This window comes from Pseudonaja textilis, chromosome 2 (genome assembly GCF_049901715.1).
Source record: "Pseudonaja textilis isolate UNSWEBS1 chromosome 2, rPseTex1.2, whole genome shotgun sequence".
Classification (NCBI taxonomy): Eukaryota; Metazoa; Chordata; class Lepidosauria; order Squamata; family Elapidae; genus Pseudonaja; species Pseudonaja textilis.
In genome coordinates, this window is record NC_141991.1 from 208,587,719 (window position 1) to 208,613,631 (window position 25,913).

At 38.8% G+C, this 25,913-nt stretch overlaps 1 protein-coding gene across 1 annotated transcript; it reads left to right on the plus strand.

The window, feature by feature from the left end:
• Window positions 1-11: 11 nt before the first annotated feature.
• On the plus strand, window positions 12-23,056 carry CDO1 (cysteine dioxygenase type 1). Its single transcript, XM_026720191.2, has 5 exons — window positions 12-1,056; window positions 13,691-13,768; window positions 17,519-17,676; window positions 21,046-21,215; window positions 21,885-23,056. Exons 1-5 carry the CDS (start codon window positions 878-880, stop codon window positions 21,912-21,914), a joined length of 615 nt encoding a protein of 204 aa, XP_026575976.1. The 5' UTR covers window positions 12-877; the 3' UTR covers window positions 21,915-23,056.
• Window positions 23,057-25,913: the final 2,857 nt, after the last annotated feature.

The following is a 25,913-nucleotide window of genomic DNA, read 5'->3' on the forward strand; positions in this document are numbered from 1 at the left end:
CCTTGGATCACACACCCCGATGCTTGCACAAGCAGTGCTAAATCATAATTCTATTTTTCAAAAAAATGTTACTGTACCTACTGTGATAGAAGGAGGACAATTCTTCCCGCCCCCACCCCACCCCAAATTATTATTTCGGCACTTTTAAGCAAGTCAGAGAAGGATATGGAAGTGAACTAGTAAGCAACCTGCAGTGTCGGGCGCATTCCCATTATTCGAGCGTTTTGGGTTCTCCGGATGCCCTGACTATTGCCCCACGAAAAGTGGGAATTAAAGCTCCACTGACGCGCAAAACGAAGTGGGGGGTGAAGAGAACGAACAGACGTGACATCTCTTAAGATTTGCAAGGTTGCTGGATCGAATCGGGAGGCTTCGCCTTCTATTGTAGTTGTCAAGACGAGCAATAATTGGTTACATATAAGGATCTTTGGGGGCCGAGACCTCCTTCCTTCTGCCGTTGCTGAGGCCTCTCGTTGTGCATTCGCCCCACAGTTCCGTGAGCGCTGCAGAGTTAAAGGGTTAGGACCTTAACTTGTATGAAATGCGGCCGGAAAGCAATAAGAGAAGCGTTTTGGAAAAGCGGGGGGCTCCCGAAGAGCAGCTCCTGGATCCTTCGGCGGCGACGCTGGGGGTGTCTTTTATTTTAGCCTGCCCAGGGACCTATAGCTGACTGAAAGGACCGAGTTGGTACCTCCCTCTGCTCTCCTTAGATATTTGGTACGTTCCTCCTCCGAGCGCCAGAAGACAGAGAGAGAGAAAGAGAGAGGCGAGCGAAGCCGGTGGCTTCAGTGCGAGCGTGCAAGGGTGGAGAGAGCCGAGCTCTCATTGTCCATTCTAGCGGGAAGACTTTCTTGCAACCGAGCGGCGGCCGAGAGTTATGGAGTACTCGATGCAGGGAGAAGTGTGGAAAGCGCAGACCTTGAAGGAGCTGATCGAGATCCTGCATCACTTGTTCGCGAGCGATAAAGTCAGTGTGGCAGAAGTGCAAACTTTAATGGAATCTTATGAGAGCAACCCAGAGGAATGGGCCAAATATGCCCAGTTTGACCAATTCAGGTAAATGGGGGTGGGGGGGGAGAGAACCACAGGGAGAGGAAAGGAATGCCTGCTACGCCGAGTTGTATCCTCGGAGCTTTATTTGCTACTGAAAGCAGAGAAGGAATTGCATTTGGTGCGCAGCCCTTAGATGCAAACCCGCTCCCTTCTGTTGCCCCCTCCCGATTTATTTTGTTAACGCGGATCACGTTACACGTATCTAATTTGCAACTTTCATTAAAAAAAATAATATGCAAAGCAAAATAATGTTTTGTTCCCTTGGCTGCAACTGAGATTAAGTGGGATTTAAAAAGAAAAAAAAAATCTTGGATCGAGGGTGGGCCACGCAATCCAGCGCTGGTTGGTAATTTAGGAATGAATGGGGTACCTTAGAAACAGCGGGGGAGAGATGCATTGACAAAACTCCCAGGCTGTCTAGCCCAGACCTACTTGCAGTGTGACCCTTTTTATGCTGCAAGACCCTCTGTGGTTCCCATTTCGGGGAATCAAGGTGGCACCTAGACTAACCAACCTTTGTGTCAAAGGAGGTCGCGCAAGTTTTGTCCTGCGGTTGCATCTAATATGTTAGGGGGGTCTGTGTTACCTGCTCCAATTTTTCTACCAGTTTGTGCATCTGATTATTAGGTGTGAAATTATGTTGATCACCTGGTTTTCCTTTTTCAAGAGTTTCCAAGAATTTCTTCATTTATACATATTATATCTTGAGGAATGCATCTGAAAGGGAATTTGGAGCAATATAACCATGCCTGTTGCAGAAGTGTGAATATAATTTAAAAGAATCTTTGGCTGTCTAATAGAGATGTAGACTGATGGCTGCCAAATGCAATTGAAAATCATATCACACAGGCAAACTACAGTACAACCTTGTATTTCCCATGTAATGTGGCAAAGTTGTTATACTTGATTCTGATGCTGGTTTGATTCATAATCCATAGGATGTACTTATAAATTGCATTCACAAATTTACTAACAAAATTACATGTTGTATGAACCCAGCCTGTATGGTTAGTTTCTAGCGGTATGTATTTTAAATCGAGGAACTTCATATGAACACAACTATCTGGTTGCAATTGTCCCAAATTTGTGTTTTCTCAGTAGTTACTGTCATGTATGACTGCAACAGGTATTGGATTTTCTTTCCATGTGGGATGGAAATGAGGATTAATGAGGATTAGACATCCTCACTCTGTAGAGCTATTGGACGTGTGCAGGTTGATTTTAAACAAAAAAGAACTTTGTCCCTCTGACCTCAAGTAGCCGAAAGCTGAGTAAACTGCAGCACAGTTGAAATATGTGAATGACCGTGCACATTTGTGAATAACCACTATAATAAAATAGTTATTACCCATCATTTATGCAATTCATTCCCCTTGAACCTTATGGTTATTTACCTACCACCTTCTACTTCCACAATCATATCTGCAACTTATTTCTGCTTCAATAGAAACTTCATGTGTTAATTAAGTTTTAGTCTAGCAAATGTTATTCTTTAGGCATTGTGAGACTCTTTGTGGTCTATGTCACAACAGTCCAATGGGCATATTTCTCTAAAAGATGATAAGAAATATTAAAGAAAAAAAAAATAACCAGCATCCAGTGATGTTGAGTATAGCAACATAATATCACGTATATCGGTTTCTGCAATACAGTAAGTAGGTAAATACATGCAGATCCAACTCTCCTAACTTGTAGGGATTTGTGAAATAATTCTCTAAAGCAGTGGTTCCCAAACTTTTTCAGTCCACTGCCCCCTTGGTGCTACAAACTCATCCTTGGTGCCCCCCACCCAGGGGTGGGATTCAAATTTCTGTGGGTGGGGCCTAATTTGAGGGTGGGGCTTGCTGGTCATGTGACTGGCTGGTCATGGCTTGCTGGTCACGTGACTGGCGTGGCTTGCTGGCTGGGCATGGCTTGCTGGTCACATCTGGGTAGGTGTGATTTGGTGGTCATGTGACTGGGTGGGCGTGGCCAGGTGACTGGCAAACCAAATACAAATGGTTCTCACTTAGTGGCTGGTTGTTTAGCAAGTCTTCTAATTTATGACTGGCGTCCCCAGAGATACTTGACCTGGTTTTGGAGTTTTGACAGCCATGCACACATATACACACACACACCCTTCTAACCCTGCTGGAGCAGGTCATTGCACTAGAATCAGCAAAGCATCTCTGATTAGATTCTAGCAGTGAATAAAATCTAATCAGAGATGCTTTGCCGATTCTTGTTGATTTGTTTTATTTGTATCTCTTTATTTTATGTTGCTGAATTGTATTGACATGTGTGTCCCTTCTTGTGCACAACCCAGAAGCTTTTGTGATTCTTTGCAGCAAAAATTACGGACCTCTGGCTCTGCTCTACTTTTCAAATGTGCCTACACTGCCGCATTCTAGGTGCCAGCTCCACAGATCCATCCCATTGATCCCACTGCACTGGAGGGACCTGCCCAAGCAAGTCAAGTCAATGGGGTGAGCCTGAGAGAGGGAAAGAGAGAGAAAGAAAAGAGAGAGAGAGAGAGAAGGAAGAAAAGAAAGAGAAAAGGGAAAGAAAGAAAAAGGGACAAAGAAAGGGGGTGGTGGAAGGAAAGGACAGAAAGAAAAAGAAATAAAGGAGGGAGGGAGGAGACAGATAATGAGATATCTATTCTAGTCCAATCACCTGCTCCAGCAGGGTTAGAAGGGAGTGTGTGTGTATGTGTGTGCTCCTTGTAATTTACCAGTACATTTTGGTTTTGCCTTCTTCAGAATTGGCACTGTAATACATTGGGGAAAGGTAATTTTTAAAATGGAGATCTGGTCCAATGGATCCTATTTAAAACCTCAACAAAATGTGAGAGCTTCCTGATAGTCTTGGCCACGTTTTGTCCACAAAACCTTTAATAGAAGCCAAAGAGGTTTCAATGTGCTTTGAAAGATGTTTCAATGTGGAAAAGGGCCTCAGTCTAAACTAGGCCTCATTTCAATCTGATGCATCAGCTCGCGCTCTCTCTCTCTTTCCCTCCCTCCCTCTCTCTTTCTCTCTCTCTCCCTCCCTCCCTCTCTCTCTCTCCCTCTTTCTCTCTCCCTCCCTCCCTCCCTCTCAGACTGGCTTTGCTGTACTTTCCCAATGTGCCTGCGGGGCTGGCGCTTCGAACATGGATGGATTGATGGATGGATAGAGAGAAAGACAGACAGAGACAGGTAGGTAGGTAGATTGGTAGATAGATAGGTAAATAGGCAGGCAGACCTTTTGGATGAATGTATGGAAAGGTAGGTAGGTAAGTAAGTAGATTGGTAGGTAGGTAGGTAGGTAGACAGAAAGACGGGTAGGCAGGCAGGCAGACATTTTGGATGGATGGATGGATAAATAGATAGATGATAGATAGATAGATAGATAGATAGATAGATAGATAGATAGATAGATAGATATTGGTAGATAGGTAGATAGATATCGGTAGGTAGGTAGGTAGACAGAAAGGCAGGCAGACAGACAGGCAGACCTTTTGGATGGATGGATGGATGGACAGACAGATAGAAAGAATGTGACAGCAGTGGCACTTTGAGAAAGTAGAGCAAAGCCAGAGTGGGAATCCACACAAGTTGCCAAGGTTGAGAAACACGGGCTGAATATATCAACCCAGACATTCTGGTTTAGAGTTTAGCATGCTGTTTAATTCCAGCTTAGTCAATGAATAAACCATGGCTAAGATCTTCCTGCTCCTTAATGCAGCTGCCCCTTCTGCAGCCCCCTTTGGCATCCAATTTTGCAATGCCAACCTCCCCGGGGCAGCGATGCAGCCGACCTCACCCTCTTTGCTTCAACCCAAGGTCCACTTCCCCTTCCCAAGCAAGGGGAGGTACTCTGCACACCCTCAGAGACTCCCAACTTCAGTGAAGCATTCTACCCATCTTTATGGTCCGCCCGGGAGGAGGAAGGCATGTGGAAGCAGCCCAGACCGGTGGAGGCAGAGGGAATGATCGCTTGGAAACTAAGCAAGCAACCAAGTGCAGGGCTTGGTCGGAAGAACTGGGCTGCAGAGGGAGGCTAGGTTCTATGTCCGGGACGGCCACGTAGAGCCGAACTGAACCGAACCGAGCCACACGCCTTGGAGAGTCGCAGCTGCACCCACCCGCATCCTGCGCATCCTGCGCGCAAGCCTGGCTGGCTGGAGAGGCGGAGGCCAGGCAGGCGCTGCGTGCTCCCTTATTCTCCTCTGGGGAAGGGGGCCCTAACGCCGGACCACCCACCCCTTCCACTGTGCACCTTGGGAGGGTTTTGCTTTCGGGCCTTGTGGCGCACCTCCACTGCTTCCACTGGAGAGGGCATCCTGCAAGCTAAGGCGCCCTCTTTCCACCACCTCCCACTTCTCCCCCACAGGCTTGGCAAGGCTCATCGCGTGCGGGTTCCGCATTCGGGGAGCCGGCTACGGAGCAATGAAACAGTCAATGGGCTGCGTGGCCGGCAGTCAGTGAGCCTGTGGGGCCGGCACTTCGAACACCCCCCTGCCGGCCTCCTTGCCTCTTACTGCCCCCCTAAGGCATCCCACTGCCCCCCAGGGGGTGGTACTGCCCACTTTGGGAACCACTGCTCTAAAGCATAAAGCTGCATCTTTCAAGCAGTAGCATACTCCCACTGCTGATTTGAGTGAATCAGTTGTTGTTTATCCTGGCATATAGCCGCCTTATATCTGGTATTGGTCATAGTGCTTGGAAATGCTGGTAATCACAGTCAAGAGAAAGCACCAGGTCATAAATGCTGCTTTAACCATTAAGTTATCCTTCCCATATGTAATAAATAGAGAAAGGTCAAAAATTTCTTAAAATACATCCAAATCAATATGGTTGTTAAATAAGTTAATCAGGATTGGCACAAGTTGAATGTTATTCTATGACCTGGTCATGTTTGGCAAAATACCAAAAACTCTTCCCAAAGTTTTTGAGAGCTATCCAGAATATAGATGACCTAAGTGGCTGATACAGCTGGCGTGACCTTTCTTGGTACAGTACATTTCATATACATGAGGTCACAATGGTTTAGCTGACTCCTTATCAGTTTTCACCTTCCAAGGTAAACAATGGCATTGATTACTTTTCTCTGTAAGCTGCTAAAGAGTGTATGTGATCTTCACTCATTGATTAGTAAATGTGCAACTGTCAGTCAAGACCATGTTAGTTGCACAGACTATCTTGCAAAATTACCTTTCTCTCGTCCTTCCAGTTTTCCTGTATTCCAGATACCACTGAATAAAGAATCCTAAATACATCTGTAAAATAACTTATCTTGATCTACAGAAATCACAATCTCTGTTAGCTTTCACATCTTTCTGAGCATCCTCACTACTTTTGTTGTATATTTTGTTAAAAATTTAATGAAGTAAATAATTGGATTATTAGGATAGGCAGGTTTTTATTTGGAAATGAAAGGGAATGTTACCATAAAAGCCAAGTACCACTCACTCATCACGAAATCTCCAGAGCCGTAAAGCCTACAAACTTGTAATTTGACGTATGTTCCTCTTGGCTTCTAGGTGCTCGTTAAGAAAGTATTTTTCGAAATGACCATCAGATCATTAGTATTTCTTATACAGTAATTAACATGCTCTGATGCTAAGGAGTTAGACATTCTATTCCCCCTCCAACCTGAAAAGAACTCTGTTCCAACTGCCAGTTGCCTTATATTAACATACTCTGATGCTAAGGAGTTAGACATTCTACTTCCCTTCCCTACCTGAAAAGACCTCTGTTCCATCTGCTAGTTGCCTCACATTCCATTACCTCAGTTCAAACTGGCAGACTTTCCACTCCACTCAGGAGCAGTCTGGGGCTCCTTATAGTAGTAAATATCGGTACCTCACCTCCTTCTACCTATGGAACTGCTTCTGGACTCAAGGTGGTGGGTGTGATATTCCCTTATGTGTTTCAATCACTGACCACCACTGAGCCAATGGATCGTGAACCGATTTATTCTCCTGCATAGCCCAATCACAAAGTTTCATCGCGGAGCACAGGTATCCAGCTAGTGCTATATATTTCTGTTCATGACAAAGGGCAGGTATGGAGAATCTATGGTTTTAACAATGTCTGAAGGATAGTAACACCCAGAAGCTTTCATCCCAAGAGTTCCCTACTATAGGTATAGAGGGAAAGAAAACGAAATGATCTAATCATGAGTTAATGGTTGCTTGGCATTTCATTGGTTGTCTACTTTCCCTAAAGTAAATACGTTCCATAAACTTAAAGGAAATTGCTAGGGTAATTGCAAGCAGATGGCAAGACTGGAGTGACCAAAAAGCTAAGGGACTTGCTCTAGTGATCAACACTGTAAATTGAGTATTGGATCATTTACATCATCCATTGTATTGACAATTAAAAAGAAATAATAGCAAGGGCTCTGAGATGCAAACTTTACATTTTCTGATTCATAATCTTGGATGGCAATTGAAATTTAGGTTTAAAGCCATTTGTAGACACAAACATTTTGATTGGCTTGATATACTCTCTTAATGGCATTATTAAAATACTAGCTGGCTTGATAAAATTGCCTGATACTGTATTATATGAATGCAAGTATGAATATTATCAGGATTACAAGTAATAAAGCAAGCCACAATAAAGCAAGTTATTAAATGTAGTAAATATTTAAAAATTAAGCAGTATATCTTGGTACAATAAAAAGGTTTGATTAGCTCCTCAGAATAGAAGATTTCTTTATAGACATATAACTCTCAGGAATTATCTCATGTTTAAGATGCTACAATGTCCTGCTAACAAAAGTCACAGTTCTGATAGTTTATGTACTTTCCTTTCTAAGTCCCTATGAAAAAAGTTTAGAGGAATGGCATACGTTTAGCCTTGAGAAAAAAATCTGAGGGGGAAGATAAAATGATAACGCACTTCAAATACCTGAAAGGTCACGTAAAATAGGACAGAACCTGTTTTCTTTCATTCCAGAGGGTAAGATTTTGGATAGTGGACTTTAAGTTTAAAAAGGCAGATTATGAAGTGAGGGGAAAGCCTTTCTAACTGTGCACTTTGACAATGGAACCACTTATGCAGGGAGGTTCTCCTTCATTTGTAATGTTTATTCAGAGACTATAATCTTTCTGAATAATTGAATAATCATGACTCATCTTGAGCACCATTTGTTTTCCTAAAGCATTCAGGAATCCTTCAAGTAAGTAAGAATCCTTGTTTTCCTCTTCTTGAACCCTGTTGTTGCCTCTACTCCAGCTGATAGTCCTGAAGACTCTGGTAAAGTGTAAAGTAGATACCAGGATTCTGAAGAGCTTTACAAAAAGGCTTTCCGCTCACAAAAATGCTGTTACTCATGCAACACACCAGAACTCTGGATAAACCAATAAGGAATTTAGTTTATCAGTGATCAAATTGGAATGGAATAGATTCCAACCCCTCTGTGTCATTTTTAGTGATATCAGTGGTGTTTGTGTGTGTGTGTGTTCAAAACTGGCAAGTTGGCAGTTGCAGAACTGCTAAGATATTGATGCTACACACACATACAAAGGGGTAAGGCTTTAATCATGAAGGTGGATGGCCTTTGACACATGTACACCCTGAAGATGCAAATCTATTTTTGAGTCATAGTGTATCATAGTATTTGGAAATATCCATATCTAGTACATGTCCCTACTTCGTACTTACATAGTGAACTGGGCCTATTAGTTAGAAAAAGAAACTGACTTAAGGTGCTTGATGCTCATCTCCCAAAATATTTTTTTAATTTTAATTAAAAAATAATAATTTTATTAAGGCGTACAATATATAATAAAAGGCAAACTACAAAAGGGTAAAACATAAAAACAAAAAGTGAAAAAACAGAAAAAATAAAAAATATTTTAAAAAGAAGATTAAAAGGGAACTTCTCTCTTCTTCCCAGCAAGTATCAAACAACTTTAACAATTTATCGCCAACTTTTCAAATACAACAATCTCTTAATCCCATCTCACCTAATCCTCTATAAACATATCTAAAACTCCTTGTCCTCTGCCCTAATCAGTTAACTCTATTAACAGTTACCAAAAGTGACCACATATCTACCGTGTTTCTCATATAATAAGGCCAGGTCTTTTTTTTCTTTTTTTTTTTTTGAGCCCCCCAAAAATGGCTAGGTCATCTTTTGGGGGGGTGACTTAATTCCTCCCCTTGCATCTTCGGGTGGGCGGGCGGCGACAGCTTGGATGTTGACCTCGGCGTTGGTGGGGCACTTTGTATCGGGGTCAACGCAGGCAGCACCATATCCGGGTGTGCAACAAAAGTACTTCCTAACGGCAAGCCCCCCCCCCCCACCATTCCCCCCCATTTCGCATGTTTTAATATAGGCCTTAGTTTGGGGGGAGGGGCTTAATTTCATTTCATGCCTATAAAACATGCTGGGACTTCCTATTGGGGGAGGCCGTATTGTTGGAGAAACAGGGTATTATAAGCTTAATCTAATAAATGCAACTTAATTTCCTTCTTTTCATTCATATCTCATTTTCTCTTCTTCAACAAATCTCCCAAACCTTATCCCTCAAATGTAATCAGTAAACAACAAATAAAGGCTACATGTTAACATAATCATTTTAAATTTAATCAAAAAATATTTAAAGCATATAACAATCAACAAAAGGTTATAACAAATAACCTTTTACCCACATAACTCTTTATTATGAACACAAAACCCTAAAACATCATATTAATATAATCAGAAAAAGAAAAAAATGGTCAAAAATAGAAGTCTTATTTTATATATTTGTTTGTTTCTTAAACTTCTATGCTGCCCATCTTGCCTAGGCAGCTCTGTCATTCAGTAAAAAATACCATATAAAACATTAAAACAATAAAGATCATAAATTTCAAATTGTTATTCAATTGACTAAGATGGAGGGGAAGGAAGCACAGTACCTACAGGGAGGAGATGGCTTCTGTTGAATCCATTAACCATCTCCAGGATGCCATTCCCCCATTGGGGTTCCAGGCCAGTTGGTAGACCCAGGGTGTCAAGCTCTTTTTGGAAGGCCAAATAAGTCGGTGAGGATTTAACCTAGGGAGCCACAATGTTCCTAAGTGTGTCCACCACAGCAGAAAAGGCTCTTCTCCTGGACCCTGCCAGCTGAAATTGCTTGACCAACAGAATCCACAACATGCTGCTTCTTATGAATAGAGCAAAACCTTAAAATACTTCCTTACAGTCTTAATCAGAAAAGATCCATAAAAATTGTCAGAAATAAGAATCTATCTGTTTACTTTGGCCAAATAACCACCCTATGTTGCTTTCCCTTACTCCGCCCAAAATGATCTTAAGCCCCTACAAATAATACTCCCAAAATATTCTGTCCTTTGATTCACTTGCTGAATATAAAGACAGATAGATAACTCTACAAATTCTTCTATACAAAGTTTCTTTTATTGGATTATATTAAGTATCCTCAAAGTAACTCACAGTTATGTCGAGATGCATCTAATGACCAATTCTTTGCATAGTTGAAATAGTAGTGTAAAATGATAATAATCTTTCCTCCCTTTCATCCCATATCAAATGAGCAAGGGGTACAGATGCCGGCGTGCAACTGAGGACCAGGTGAAAGAGAAGGGACCTCCCACCAACCCAACAAAGGGTCAATTCAGTGATCAATCAGGATTACAGATGTGGCCACATGACATGAACTACATTTTCCAGGATACCTTAACTACGTTTTTTTATTTTGTTTTTGTCTTTTCTCAAAAAAATACCCCTCAAGTATTAACTCTCTTTTATAAATCCAATGTAAAAGGGTTGTATATGTATTTGTATATTATACTCTTTAATAAAGATTGTATATGCCACTCTTATGGTCTGTTTTCTGCACATCCTCTTTAATTAATATCAGCATGCTCTGTTCAGCATGTCGTTCTATTTCTGTCTTAATAGCCTATCATTTTCATTTTTAATTTAAGTCAATTTCATTCTTGTCCAGTGAAACTTATTTCTCTTCCATAGCACCATTTAGATTTTCATTAATGGCAGAAATCTTGAAGCATATCTTCTGAATTATTTCTTACAGATACTTTTGGATGTATCCATTATATTATTTGCTTTTTATGCCTTTTAAGTTCCAGACTTCAAGTTTTTCCCCCAAAGAATGTAAACATCTAGTTTCCCACATAAACGATTTTATAATTTATTTCCAAATTTTATTCCAAATTCTTTAACTATCTAAAAACACTCAAAACATTATTTCCTGTATTCCAAAAAATAATATTTTCCCAAGTGCTTATAATTGTATTTAAAACTTCTTTGACCAAGAAGAAGGAACTTTACGCAGTGAATACAATACAAACTTGATCTAAAGAGTCTTAATATTTCCCAAAAGAATAAAAAGATTCAGAAATGAGGTTTGGCCAAACTTCGTTTCCTTAAAAGACCATGTTACTATGGGTATGTCTAGTCTAATGAAAAAAAGGACTAGGGTTGACTTGATACCAGTTTTCCAGCCTGTAAGGGACAGCCCTATAGAGGAGGGGGTCAACCTAGACTCCAAAGCACCTGAGGGCAAGATATGAAGCAACAGATGAAAATTTATCAAGAAAGATCTGACCTAGAACAAAGGGAAATTTTCCTGGCACTGAGAACAATGAACCAGTGAAACGGCTTCCTTCCAGAAGTTCTGGGTGTTCCATCACTGGGGATTTTAAAAAAGAGATTGGACATCCATTTGTCCAGAAGAGTATAGGATCTCTTACTTAAGCAGGAGGTTGGATTAGAAAACGTCCAAGGCCCCTTCCAACTCCAGCTCTGCTATACTGTTACTTTGACTCCTAAGTCCCAACCGCTCAACAACTCCTAAACTGCCTACAAAACCATGGTTCCTGCTGTCTACTCAGCAAGACCAGCTGTCTGGAGTGGAGGTGTGTTATCTCACAATCATTCCTTTCTCTGAAGAGATTTTGCAAGTTCAGATACAGCATCCAACCACTATCTTGGTCATAAATGCTGACCTCTATCTAGCTCACCATAGCACGCATCAAAAGTCCCCCTCATTACCCAAGTATTGACTTTTGTTTTATAATGTTATTACTAGTTACATAAGAGAAATACAATGTGGTGTAATAAAAGTGATAAGCCAGATTTTATTGTCTAAGGCTGGATCATCTTCTTATGTTGTTATATCATATATTGGTTGCAGTATTTTTGATAACACATTGCCTGTACAGAAGTGAGTTTCCTGCATTTCAATTTTTTCCTTTTGAAAAAATGTAAAATCTAGATATTTTCTTAAGTGTTCCATTTTGGATGGTGCTCTGATCTAAAACTATGTCCATTCACCTAGTAATATTTAAAACAAATAAATGTGAATTATACTTAAAAGAGGTATTTTCTAGTGAAAATGCATTAGGAAACTCTCCTTATTTTCAGCTTTTTAAAAATCAGACTTAATTCAAATGGGTTAGAGAATTTCTGTTCAGTGTTTTCTTCTGTTCTCGAGCTCTGTTATCTTGAATCTTACTGAAGAACTTCCTAATCAGAGACTCTTGAGTAACTCTTACCCTTGACACTCCTTATCTTGTTTATCATCATTCCTTGCTATATATAAAATTGGTATTTTATCAGGAAGATCTCCTCCTTACTCTTTGGTTGCCTCCATGCATACGTGTCCAGGCATGTATGCACACATTATATATTGTTACATAACTTTTCCTTTGGGGGATATACCTCACACAGAAAAGTAACTTTCCTTAATATGACTATGAATATTTGGAAATTATCTAATCTGAGAAGTATTTGGGCTACATTATCAACTGGTTTGCGAAATGTTTTTTTAATTATTTGATGCTGTTTAGCCCCTCCAGACATTCTTTTAGATGAAGGAGGAATCTCCGAAAATATTAGTACAGTATAAAGAGGTGGAGAGAAATGCATGTAATGTAATGCCGCTGGTGGAAAATAATTACCTTTGTTCTTCCAGTGTTCCAGAAGTATTCATCTGCATAGGATGAAGTGTCAGGCATGGGGAACCGAAGAGGAAAATTCCGCACATACACACACACCATAGAGAAAAAATTCCACAAGTAGACTCACATATTCACTGGAGCTCACTAATCCTTCAGTTGTATTTTCAAACAAAGGAAATAAATCTTGAAAGCTGGTGTCCATTATTAATCACATAGTCTAATGGTGAAGAGACCAGACTAGAAACCAGGAAACCATGAGTCCTGCCTTAGGCATGATAGCTGGCTGGGTGACTGTGAGCCAGTAACTCACTCTCAAACCAACCCACCTCATAGGGTTGTTGTTGTCAAGAAAATAGGAAGAGGAAGATGTATGAGGTACATTCACCAACTTGAGTTATTTATAAAAAATAATAAAGGTGGGATTTTTTTAAAAAAACCCTAAATAAATAAATATGTTAGTTTATGTCCTACTGTTTAAATCATTTGACATGTGATTCTTGTCCAGCATCTGCCTGTAAGGTAATTCAGAATTATTTTCTGAATACCAGCATGCTATAGGTGCTCATAATATCAAAAGATGCAAAACCAGTGAATAAAATGGTTTAATATCTCAATAAACTTTAACATGAAGAGCGTTTGGAACAGAATGGCAGCTGGTCTGAGCCATTTCATATCTTCTTAAAAATTCTCAAGAGTAAAACTTACAAAGACTCCCTGACATTTTATCATTTCAGATACACAAGAAATCTTGTAGATAAAGGAAATGGAAAATTCAATCTGATGATCTTATGCTGGGGAGAAGGCCATGGCAGGTTTGTAATTGAGAAGATACTTAATTTTCAAAAGTCTGTGGATGTGATTTTACAATGAATACACTTGAATGCACCCTGAAGAGAATGTTGTTTATGTTTGTAACTTATGGTACTAATAGTTGGTTAAAGTCCACCTTTCCAACAGATAGATAACTTTTAAATTCACAGATCAAAATCAAATGTGCAACAGTTGTCAGTGGCCACATTTTTGTATATTGGGTTACTTCCCATGGTCACTGATCATCTGGTGTGGCTTCATTAGTGCTTGCTGATTCTCTTGAAAAATATTTTGTCTTTCCATAAGAGTATAATGTGTGGGGACCCTGTTTGGCCTGCAAAAGCTAGCCAGAAAAGATAGAGCTTGCTTTAATTTCAGAAAACAAATGAAGATGCACTTTGGTTGTCTGCTTGCATTCAACAATCTCAGGATTAGTTGAAAAATGACCACCATTTATCATTGCTGTTATTTTAAGTCCCCATCTCCAGAACTGAGACTCTTAACATGATTTCCCATAAGAGAATGTTTACCAAAAGGTGTCTTAAAAATGCAATCTCCTCATACGTACCAAACTTTTTTTGTACTTTTGTGACTTCTAGCAATTTTGCATACTCATTCATGAGTTTTCTTGGCAACAGTAGATAAAGAGTTTTCCACTGCCACTTTCTGGAGGTTTTTCTATTTCCAGATCTCAGTCTGTCATGCTTTCCCATGCAAAGATCAATTACACCTGACCCTTTTAAACTTAACTGAGATTAGACAGAACTTTTTTTTTTTAAAAAAGAAATAAGCATCAGTTACAGAACCTCTGTTCCTAGAAGGGCAAATCCCTCCCCTGTATGCTTCAATCTTCAAATATTTATTTAATTTAAAAGCATTTTTGTTATACTTTAGCATTATTTGAATATAACTTCAGTGACCCAAGAACTAGTCTGATTTCCACATGGGTTCATTACTAAAAATTATACATATCAGAATATCACCAAATTAAGGTATATAACAAATGCTGGTAGACATCTGGATTCCTTCATAAATGTTCAGCCTATCCCTGCAATCAGCAGCAGGTTTTCACTGCCAGCTACAGATGAAAACAAACTGGGTCAGTATTGTCCTTTTGGCATGCAAACATATGGTATCAATGGGTTTTATAGCTTAGCCAGAAATAGTTCTTGAAAACAGCCTGTCATTTTATTTCTGGTTTTTGCAGGACTGCTATCTTGATTGCTTTTGTCAGAACCAGCTGCTATAGCACCACTTGGTGACTTCCTTCTTTGTGCTTTATTACAATGGTAGCAGGGTTTCCATTGCTCTGACCAGCCTCTGTAAAATGGCTCCAGAGTTTGACTGAAAGAGCATTGTGTACTGTGGTGGCTGCTTAAAACCAGGAGTAGAATGCTCCTCTTAACCCCCACACTCCATCCAGTCTTTTCCTTTTTTTTCCCAATCTGGTCAAGAGAGTCTGCCAATATCTCTCTAAAATGTTGTTGGCAATGTGGCAGAGGATAACATATGGCTTGGAACCTTGAGGTCCTGAAACAACACTTGTCCTCAGCCCTCCCCTCCTGGGAGTTGAAGTCCACAGGTTGTAAAGTTGTCATAGTTGCCCATCTGCTGTGCAAATTCCATGACTTGGAAGGATATGAGCTTTATAAGGCAGAAAAAAAAATCTTCTCCATTTTGTAGCTTATTCCTTAGTTAATAGGGAACATAATAATAATATTGCTTCTAGTTTGTTTTTTTTGTTTTGTTTAGAATATGTGTTAATAATATTGGGAAATTATTGTGGCTCTTTTCCAGTTGAGTTTGTACCCAGCACATTCCTGTTAATTGCTATACTAGATCAGATCAGAGCAAGCATCACATCAGTCAGTTCAGCAAACATTGAAACAGTAAACTAATAAAACTGTAATAAAGACTGGTAAAATAGGGAGAGAGACACGAAACACAAGCAAAATTTACATTGTCTATGATTTATCAAAAGGCATAGAACTTTCCACTGCAAACAGTATTCTGGGGAATTAGCATGGACAGTCTCAAACCAAGTGACCTTAAGCTATTGTAGTTTTATTTCCATTCTAGAGATGGAAAGTAGGACACCAAGTGATCCCTCTTCTATTCTTCACGTGAAAGAAACCATTTCATGGATGTAGATGATGTACACAGCAATTGCGACCATATTCACAATTTTACCCATCACATTTATGGCCAAAAATGAAGGATTACAAGTATTTGGGTGCTTAGAAAGATTAATTAGCATGAAGCTGTGCTGGGAAGCTGCAGTAGTGTCTAGTAAATTTGCTTACACAGTTCTGATTGTAGTCAAAAGCATTTAAGGTACCAATATCACTTAATACATTCCAGTCCCTTATAACAAAAGTAGGACTTTGAAAACAAGGCTACTGATTTCCAACTATTATTAGTAAATTAGTAGAGCAATAAGGTCTGTAATAGTAAATCTATGGGTAAGAATTGTTTCTACATAGTTTAACAGAAATATTGCCTGTCTTAGTTTAATTACTTTCCTAATTAACATTTCTAGCCTCTTTGAAATATGAGTGTGTTATAACCTAGATACTTCACTTTTTTTCTCTAAATGTGTTGCACAATATAACAACGTGGCATTTATTGTCTACTGCAAAGCAGAGACAGAAAAATCAAATAGTGCCAAATTGGTTTTTAATAAAAAAGATGTGCAAACATATTTTATAAGTACTATGTTCCCTATTGAGCAATAAACTTGGTTGCTATATTTGTTAGCAACTTGAATCCTGAATCCAAACACTCAGAAATATACAGTAGCATTAATAGTGGTGGATCTTAAAGCATGTTAGGAAGCTTGCAGGACAAAAATGTTATAAATAGCATAGAAATAAGTATGCCTACATATAAGAAATAATTGCAGACTGAGCTTACAATTGAAGGGTCAGTGAACAGTTTTAAGTAAACAAAAAAAAAGTAAAGATTGTGTTATTTCTAGTTATGATCCTTTTGGGCTACCTTGAATAACCTTTCCTTTAAAGTTCTCCTTCTTAATGCATGGATAGAATTGCTGGCTACAATGCTTACTTTGATTCAGTGCAGGTAAATTTGTACAAAAAAGTGCAAAATATGTACCTGAACTGTTCACTTTTGCTGAACTACAATTCCCAACACCCTCACCATGGAACATTTAACTGAGATGCTGGGATTAAGAGTTTAGCAACACTTGGATACTGAAAGTTGATTGCTTTAGTTTAGACCATTGTAAAGAATAGACTCTTTCAAACAGAACTCAACCCACCGTTTAACTTCAGGGATATGTCTGTGTAGTTATCTTGCCAACAATGTAGAACTGATTTACCATTTGCCTTCCTCTAGGAATCAGATGCTCCCCCACCCATGCACACGCCCAACTTCTCAATCAAATTTACAGTTGTGGAATTTCCTGGCAATCTGCAATCCAACTACTAAGTAGATCCAACCCTTGCTTAGCTTTTCCAGATCAGCCAAAGATGGTGATTTATTGCTGTTACCTAACTGGAATAGGACATTATATTCATGATAATTGAATCTATAGGCGTGTTGTGCGATGCAAAACAGCAATTAATCATTTTTGTATACTGTCAATATGCTTTCTGGAAATTCTGGGAATTGCATTTTAATCCTTGGAAGATGCCAAGTTGTGGAAAGCTGATCTAGTACATATGTATATTATATACCTTAGAGGCATCAACCTTTCTGACTTTATGCATTTTTTGAAATTGTTTTTGTAGCAGTATCCATGATCACACAGATTCGCATTGTTTTATGAAGGTACTTCAAGGAAACCTAAAGGAAACTTTGTTTGAGTGGCCTGGCAAAAAAGGGGTTGGAGAGATGCTTAAAAAATCTGAAAGAGTGTTAAAAAAAAATCAATGTGCCTACATTAATGGTAAGTCATTTTGCTCTGGTGGGCTTTAAATTTAACATTCTTTCCCCTATAACGATTACCTATAAAAGTTTAAATTTTTATGGTATGTTAAAAGTCATGAAAAGGTCCTTTTATGATTTTGGGGAAGTGGCTTTATTTTTCCTGCTTCAATAAATGACTTGTTTTGCTTGCTTGTTTATTTATTTACATATACATACATAGATGCAATCGTGATTTTTATTCCATATCCTTCAACAGATTCTGGGAAGCTCATTTAATTTCCTCCTTACAATTTAGACAGTTTACAGCCAACAGGGACCAATCTTAGACATTGACATAGCTGGGCAACTACTAATAGCTTCGTAATTCAAAAAGATCTTATTGATATCCCAGTTGCCATCAAAAACATTGCTTGGTGCAAGGAACATTGGTTGCCCTTGTGCCCATCATTCATTTTTCATTCATTCATCTTACCTTCTCTTTTCCATTGACATATTGTCTAGAAGTATTTATTATGATTTAGCTCTGTTCTCTAATCCTCCAGGACAGGGGACTGGAACAGGAGATACTGCTTGATCCTCCCAAATGCTGCCAATCACATTCTAATGAATTTTAAAAAATGGAAAAATTGCAGGAATCCCAGAATTGTCAGTTTTATGATAGAGGCATTCCCCTGTCAATTCCTAGTTTGCCCTTAAAAAAACTCACCTTCATTTTGCAATATTTGCTATTATGGTATTTTACCTGGGGAAAAGAAATCTCAAAAATTAGTTTTTACCCTGGATGTTACTGGATATGGGAATAAGGTGATTTCATTGGAGATAAAACTGAAATAATTTTTAGAAAATAACTTTCTAAACAACAAAACAGAGAAGAGAATATGTTCAGATCATGTTGATAAACCAGTGCCTTGAATATTTTTCTAACCTTAGTGGCGAGATAGAAAGAATAGATAGAACAAACAGAGGTTGAACATACGTACACCAGTCAGTCCTTAATTCAGAATACTGACTCAATTTCTTTTCCTAACACAATGGAATTTTTCCGTCAAATTTCTCTTTTGAATCTGTGTTATTTTGAGTTACTGTACACATAACTAAAATGTGGGTTCCTATATAATTTTGATAGTGGGAGTTTTAGCTAGAAAGCAGAAGACTCTAAGTTCTCATTTGACCTTAGGCTTCTACTCATGAAAAACAGGCTGGGTGACTTTGGGTCGGTCACACTCTCTCAGCCCAACTCACCTCATAGGCTTCTTGTTGTGGGAAAAATAGGAGGAGGAAGTATAAGGTATGTTTGCCACCTTGAATTATTTGTAAAGATAATAAAGGTGAGATAAAAATACTTTTAAAAAATCAGTAGCCTGATCCTAGAGATTATCTTTCTGTCTCATAATTGCTACCCAAATATTTTTAACAAGCTTTCACTTACCTTGCTAATATTTTCTTATTTTCAAACCACATAATTTTCCATTTCATTCCTGAGAGTTGTCTTCAGTTTGTTTTATTTGTTCTATTTGTCACAGTGTTTTTCCTTTCTCCCAAGTTGTCGTCTTATCTATCCCTGGCCATCCATAAACTTCCTTAGCTGCTGCTCCCATTTTTAAAAAAGATTTTCCCCTTCAAACCACCTTTCAATGATATGGTTGCACACATTACCATAGTAGATGTTGGAGCATGCACATTATCTGCTTTTAAGCTTAGAAAAGCTTGTCCTGTATGGCCATATCATTGGAATAATAAAGAAACCCAAACCATTCCTATACACAATTGCTTAAAGTCCTTTATATCAGTTAGTCCATGAAGCTAGACATGACATGCTTTGTAATTTTTTGGCTTTTTTCGTCTCCTCCACTTCATCAGCCTCTGGGTACCAGGAAATATGTCCTGGTAGATACAAATAACAGCTATTGTGATTTAGGAGATGCTAGCACCATGTGCAATATCCAAAGGAGGAAGCCATAACCACATTTCAGTTCAGCACCAAATATATTTCTGCCAGCTGGGTCACCCTGAGACAGCTATATTTGCATTATTGTGCTACGTAGCTTAGTGTTCAAACTAAATAGTGCCGGTGCTAGCTTTCTGGCAGTCAGAGGAGAAGAAAATATAATTTATTTTGAAAACCTTGAAAAAGATAGCTAAGTTCTCTGCTGCTACCTTCAGTCAAACACCAATAATTTAGATTCTCCACCCACAAATACACATTCTCTTCCCCTGAAAAAATGGATAATTTTAGCATTTTTTTTAAAAAAATGCTAAATATTTATTAGATATTTATTACGCTTTATATGTGTGTTTGGATATTCATTTTATCATGTTTGCATTGTGACAGTTAGTAGCTAATTGATATGTATGTTTGAATACAAGGTGAATATAACGGGTTTCTTCCTAATCTGAATATCTTGATTCGTACAGCCAGCTGGGGTTGCTGTTGACCTGGTTAAATGTTGCATGTGAACGCTGTCAAAGACTTTAATACATAGTTTTTCTTTTCTGGGATTTCTTCCCATTCAAATTGCAGTTTTATATAATGAGAGTAACTCCTCTTTCTACAATTTTCCCTCAGTGAAAATCCCCAACTCCTGAAAAAAAATGACCTACCAAACAATCCAGTAACAGACAACAAGTAAAAATGGCAACTGCTTAATAAAATGCAGAGGAGCCATGTTGGCTTTTAATCCAGCCATGTCTCCCAGTGTTTTGTGTGGTTCTTTGTCTGTCTATCTTGTTGTTGTTTTAGAAAAGTCTTTAAAACCCATAATAGCCTTTTTTAGATTGAAATCATTGGAAACAGACTTAGGAAGCTCTTCATTGCTCCTTCACCAGTTAGTTTTCATTTTAAAGAAAATGAGTTGGAGTCTTAAAGTACCCTTTTTGGAGTTGGTCTATGTGTATCGCCAAAAAAGAACACTGTCTTTCTAGATTTGCATGACAGCATGATTCAGAAATATAAACTTCAGTTACTCTAGAATACTTTACTGGGGTCCAATGCTGATTAAGAAATAAACTGGGTTCCTGGATATGCATGCTAGGCCTTTGAAAGACCCATTTAAATATAGCATGTTAATAAAGCAGCTGGTGAAGCTGTCACTTAGTGCAGGGGTCTCCAATCCCCAGTCCATGAAGCAGCACCGGGACACAGCATGCCAGAAACTGGGCTGCACAAACAAACAAAGCCCCATCCGTGGAAAGCAAGCAGCAGGTGAAACCATGCCCCCACCCCCCCAAATGCACGAAAAACCTCTCCACAGAACCAGTCCCTGGTGCCTAAAAGGTTGGGGACAGCTGACCTAGTGGACTTCATGAACGGGTGGGATTGAGAATTTGGATCTGCCCAATCTAAAACTCTGCACAGCATTGATTTGTTATGCTCTTGTATTCTTTGTAGACTCCATTGGTTTGCATCGTGTGGAAAACCCAAGCCATACCGAAACAGCTGTTAGTCTCCACTTGTACAGTCCACCTTTTGAAATCTGCCAGACCTTTGACCAAAGAACTGGACACAAGCAAAAAGTTAAAATGACATTCTATAGTCAGTTTGGAGAAAGGACTCCATATGTAAGTATAATTACTTGTGTCTTGACATTTGTGATTGTGCTGATAGAAGCAATGAGGAAGCAGCCAGGAAACAAGCTTGAATCTTACATAACCATGTTTAGTCAAGGATATTAAAAACAAGCTAATTTTATGCCTGAACAAAGCTTCAGGATTATTGAAGAGAAAACAATACACACTAGGTTTATTATAAAAGTTTCTGTCCTGACTTTCTCATTCCAAAAAAAATAACCTCCAAAGAGAGTATGTTGTATACATTTAGGATGGCACATCTTTATTTTAACATTTCATATTGCAACTCTGTATGTTTTTTAAAGGAAACTAAAAAGAGGGAGGATTCTCTTAAAACACTGGTCTGCAAGATGGCCTTTGAGAAGTGTCTCAGCTAAAAAAAATCAATAAAATCAATTATTATTAACCATTATTATTGATAGTAGTTTAACACTAATAAATGATAGTAATTATAATATTTTAGGTATTTCACAAATCAATTCCATTCTTTCCCCTTATATGAAACAGGCAAATCTATTTTATACCTCAGAAGAATTATTGGAAAACATAATAGTACCTAATACTTTGCAATCATACAGTTATTTAGAATTTCTTGCTACAAAGACATCTTCTTTATTTAAAATAACTGAAAACTCTCCACTTATCTCTTTCTTTATCTAGACTTCAGCAGTTTCTCAAGAGAACAACTGAGAAGAACTAAATGTACTGAATTATATATTCTTTTATTTTGTTAGAAATTATTTGAGCAAGAGTAGAAGAATTATGTGGCTAATGCCAGTATCAGACTGTATCTTTATGCAGGACTACATAGCTGTCCCATATGAAAAGTAGTTTTTTTAGCTATGATTTCTTTCTCTCTTTCTCTCTCTTATGTAAACACTAAAGTGCAGAATATAGAAGATTCTTGCAGACAACCAACAAATAAGAGCGGGGGGAGTGGCAGAGTGCCTCTGATAAATTCTATTTCTGAGACTGTGCACACAGACGTTGTACTTAGCAGGCTTTCAGAATGAATGTGCACTACTTAAAGTAGTTGTATATAACTTGTCAAACTCCATTCCGTGTTAACATTAATTCCTATCTAGTGTATACTTTATGATGCAAACAGAATGCTTTTTATCATGGATATAATAATTAGTTAGAATTTTAACCGTGCATTCTAAAATCTAACATAGAATTACTATCTTTTTTTTTAGTAGGAGCAATAAGGAATATCCTGTACAACATTTTATTTAGAAAAGAAAGTGTCTGATTCAGTTAAGGGTGATGAAAGGGCTCAACTGTTAATGTTTCAGCTGGGTGGTATTAAACCTGTCCAATTACCTTAATAAAACTGATTTTAGACATATTTGTACTATTGGCTTTTTTAATTATAGCATTAATGATGAATTTGGTCCACAAAAATTGTCTGATCAATAGTTTTGTTAGACTAAACCATTACTAAGAACAAGAGGAGAAAGAATAGTGTTTTTTATTTTTATTTTTTCTGAATCTCCGATGCTTATAAATATTGTATCTAGCACTAGAAATTAAAAGCCACCAAGGAAGCATTCCATTTTTTTCTTCAACAGAGTTCTTTGTTGTGACAAAAAAAGTGACAAAAAGATTTGGCTGATTTACTAATTAAAATTGGAACTCTCTTTCACAGAACAAAGATTGTGTACTTATGTAGAAACTGACAGCAATTACTTGGGAGTGCAGTTCAGTGAACTAGTAGAACTTATATTACGTAAAGGTGGAAATATAGAGCTGTAAACATTTTCTTCCAAAATTATGTTCACTTTAGTGATATTTGTATAGTTCTAATAAAATTCAAGGCCAGAATTACTGAATTTTACTGTGATTCTTATTTTATCAGCTCATCATTATAGCTGCATTAAATGTCATGGAAGCTACATTTGAAATTTAATTATTTATATAAATGATAAAACACCCAGCTTTCAAGGTTCCAGTCTAGTAGTTTAAATAGGAATGTGTATGTATACATGTGTGTATGTGTGTCTATGGCAGCTTGAGCACCATATAATCACAAAATAATATTGTAAAAGTCAATTAAGAACGAATTTGGTATAGCGGTTAAGACACAAGATTACCAACCAGAAGACTCAGATTTCTGCCTTAGGCACAAAGGCTCTCTCAGATTTAGGAAATGCTAAAATGCTGCCAAGAAAACAGTAGTCTAGGCAACTGACTCAAAAGGCACATACAGACACACAAAAACCAATTACCATATACCTACATGAAACAAGCCTCTTTATGGAGAACAATGTGAGTGACTAATTCCCACCTTGGATAAAAAAAAAACTTCTATAGCAAGGAGGCCACTATAGAAAAGGATTGTGTAGAAGTACACATCCCTTGGATCTTTCCTAGTATGGGGCCCCTAAGCATAGAAGCCTAAAAAGGGGGTATGGATTCCACCTACAGGAGACCATACCCAAGTTAATGGATTGGTCTGGTTCCAGGATGCCTCTAGCAGAGGCAACCCAACCTTGTTCTAGCCTTGCTCAGAATCAGGATTATTATACCATCTCTAATTTGGGCAGGAGGTAATTGTAAAATTGAGAAAAATCAGCATATTGATGATACCTTACCCAAACCAATTGATGACCTGTACTAGTGACTTTAATACAGATTTTTAAGAAAGGAGAAAGTGTTGTATGATATGAGACTGTGGGGTTTTTTTTAGTTTTAATTTACTTTATTGTCATTGCACCTTGTACAATGAAATCAAACACCATCTTCAGTGCATCATGACCATGAAAATAAACACAAACACATATCCTTCACCTTTCACACATTGAACCAAAAAGCCCCGACACCGCACCAATACTGCACTATACAGCAGAACTGAAAAGCCCTGGGATAGAAGCTGTTTTCCAGCCTATTTGTCCTTGCTTTTATTATTCTATACCATCTGTTAGATGGTAATAGTTCAAAAAAAGTGTTCCCAGGATGAGATGGATCTTTGAGAATGTCTTGAACTTTCTTAAGGCATTGGGGAGCTATAAAGCTCTTCCAAAGAGGGGAGAGGGCAACCAATGATCTTCTGGGCAATGACATTAACCCTCTGGAGTGCTTTTCTATCTGCCACTGTGCAATTGGCAAACCATACAGAGGTGCAGTATGTTAAAATGCTCTCTATGGTGCAGCAGTAGAAGGTAACCAGCAGTTTTTCATTCAGTTGTTGCTTTCTGAGAAGTCTTAGGTAGTATAATCTCTGCTGGGCCCTTTTGACCAGTGCTGCAATGTGGGCACCCCAGATCAGGTCCTCTTTTAGGGTAACACCCAGAAACTTAAAACTGGCCATTTGCTCCACTCGGTCTCCATTGATAAGCAAGGGCTGAATGTCTGATCTATTCCTTCTATAATCCACTATAAGTTTCTTGGTCTTATTAAGGACCAAGTTATTGTCTCCACGCCATGAAAGCAACCGGTCCACCTCATCACGGTAGGCAGACTCATCCCCCCCAGAGATAAGTCCCACCACTGTTGTATCATCTGCAAATTTAGCAATAGTATTACTAGCGTGAGTGGGAATGCAGTCATGCACATAAAGAGTATAGAGTGAGGGACTTAATTTGCAACCCTGTGGTGTACCAGTGTTAAGAATAAGGGCTGAAGAGGTATGATTACCTAATCTGACCCTTTGTGAGCGGCCAGACAGGAAATCCATGATCCAAAGGCAGATTGAATTAGAAAGCCCAAGGTCCAGAAGTTTAGACACTAGTCTATGTGGAAGAATTGTTAAACACAGAACTAAAATTCACAAAAAGCATCCTCACATAGCCCTCCTGCTGTTCTAGATGAGGCAGAGCAGTATAAAGAGTGACGGCTATAAGGTCCTCTGTAGATCTATTTTTTCTGTATGCAAACTGGTGCTTATCAAATGTATGCGGAAGACCAGAAATGATGTGCCAGCAGATGAATTTCTCAAAGCACTTCATGATGATAGGAGTGACTGCCGCTGGTCTGTAATTGTTGGGGTTATTGATAGGGAACTTCTTTGGCAGCGGAACAATGGTGGAAGCCTTCAAACAAGATGGAATAGCAAACTGGGATAAAGACCGATTGAAGATCCTGGTAAAGGCTCCAGCCAACTGCTCAGCACAGTCTTTACACACTTGGCCAGAAATAGTCAGGACTGGCAGCCTTTCTAGGGTCCACAGCCCTCAGAATGCTCCTTACCTCCTGTTTCTCCACAATGAGGTGGGGGCTACAATTGGCTGGTGGTTGTATTTTATCTTTCTCTGATGTCTCCACTTCAAAGTGAGCAAAGAAATGATTCAGTTCCTCTGCCAATGAAGCATCCCCCTCAGCAGAGATGACATTGGTCGGTTGATGGTTTGTAATTTGTTGAATCCCTCGCCACATCTGCCTCATGTTATTGCTATAAAAATTATCCTCAATCTTCCTCTTATAATCAGTCTTGGCCTTCCAAATAACTTTCTTCAGATTAGCTCTGGCAACACTGTATCTTGCCCCATCACTGGACCTAGAGGCCTTGGTCCTGTCGCACAAGAGGTGCTGGATTTCCTTGGTCATCCAGGGTTTCTGATTGGATAAATCCTAATACGTTTATCCACAGTGTTAATATCAATGCAGTGTTTGATATAGCACAGAACAGTTGCAGTGTGCACCTTTAGGTCAGGATGGTAAAAGATGTCCCAATTTGTGTTCTCAAAACAA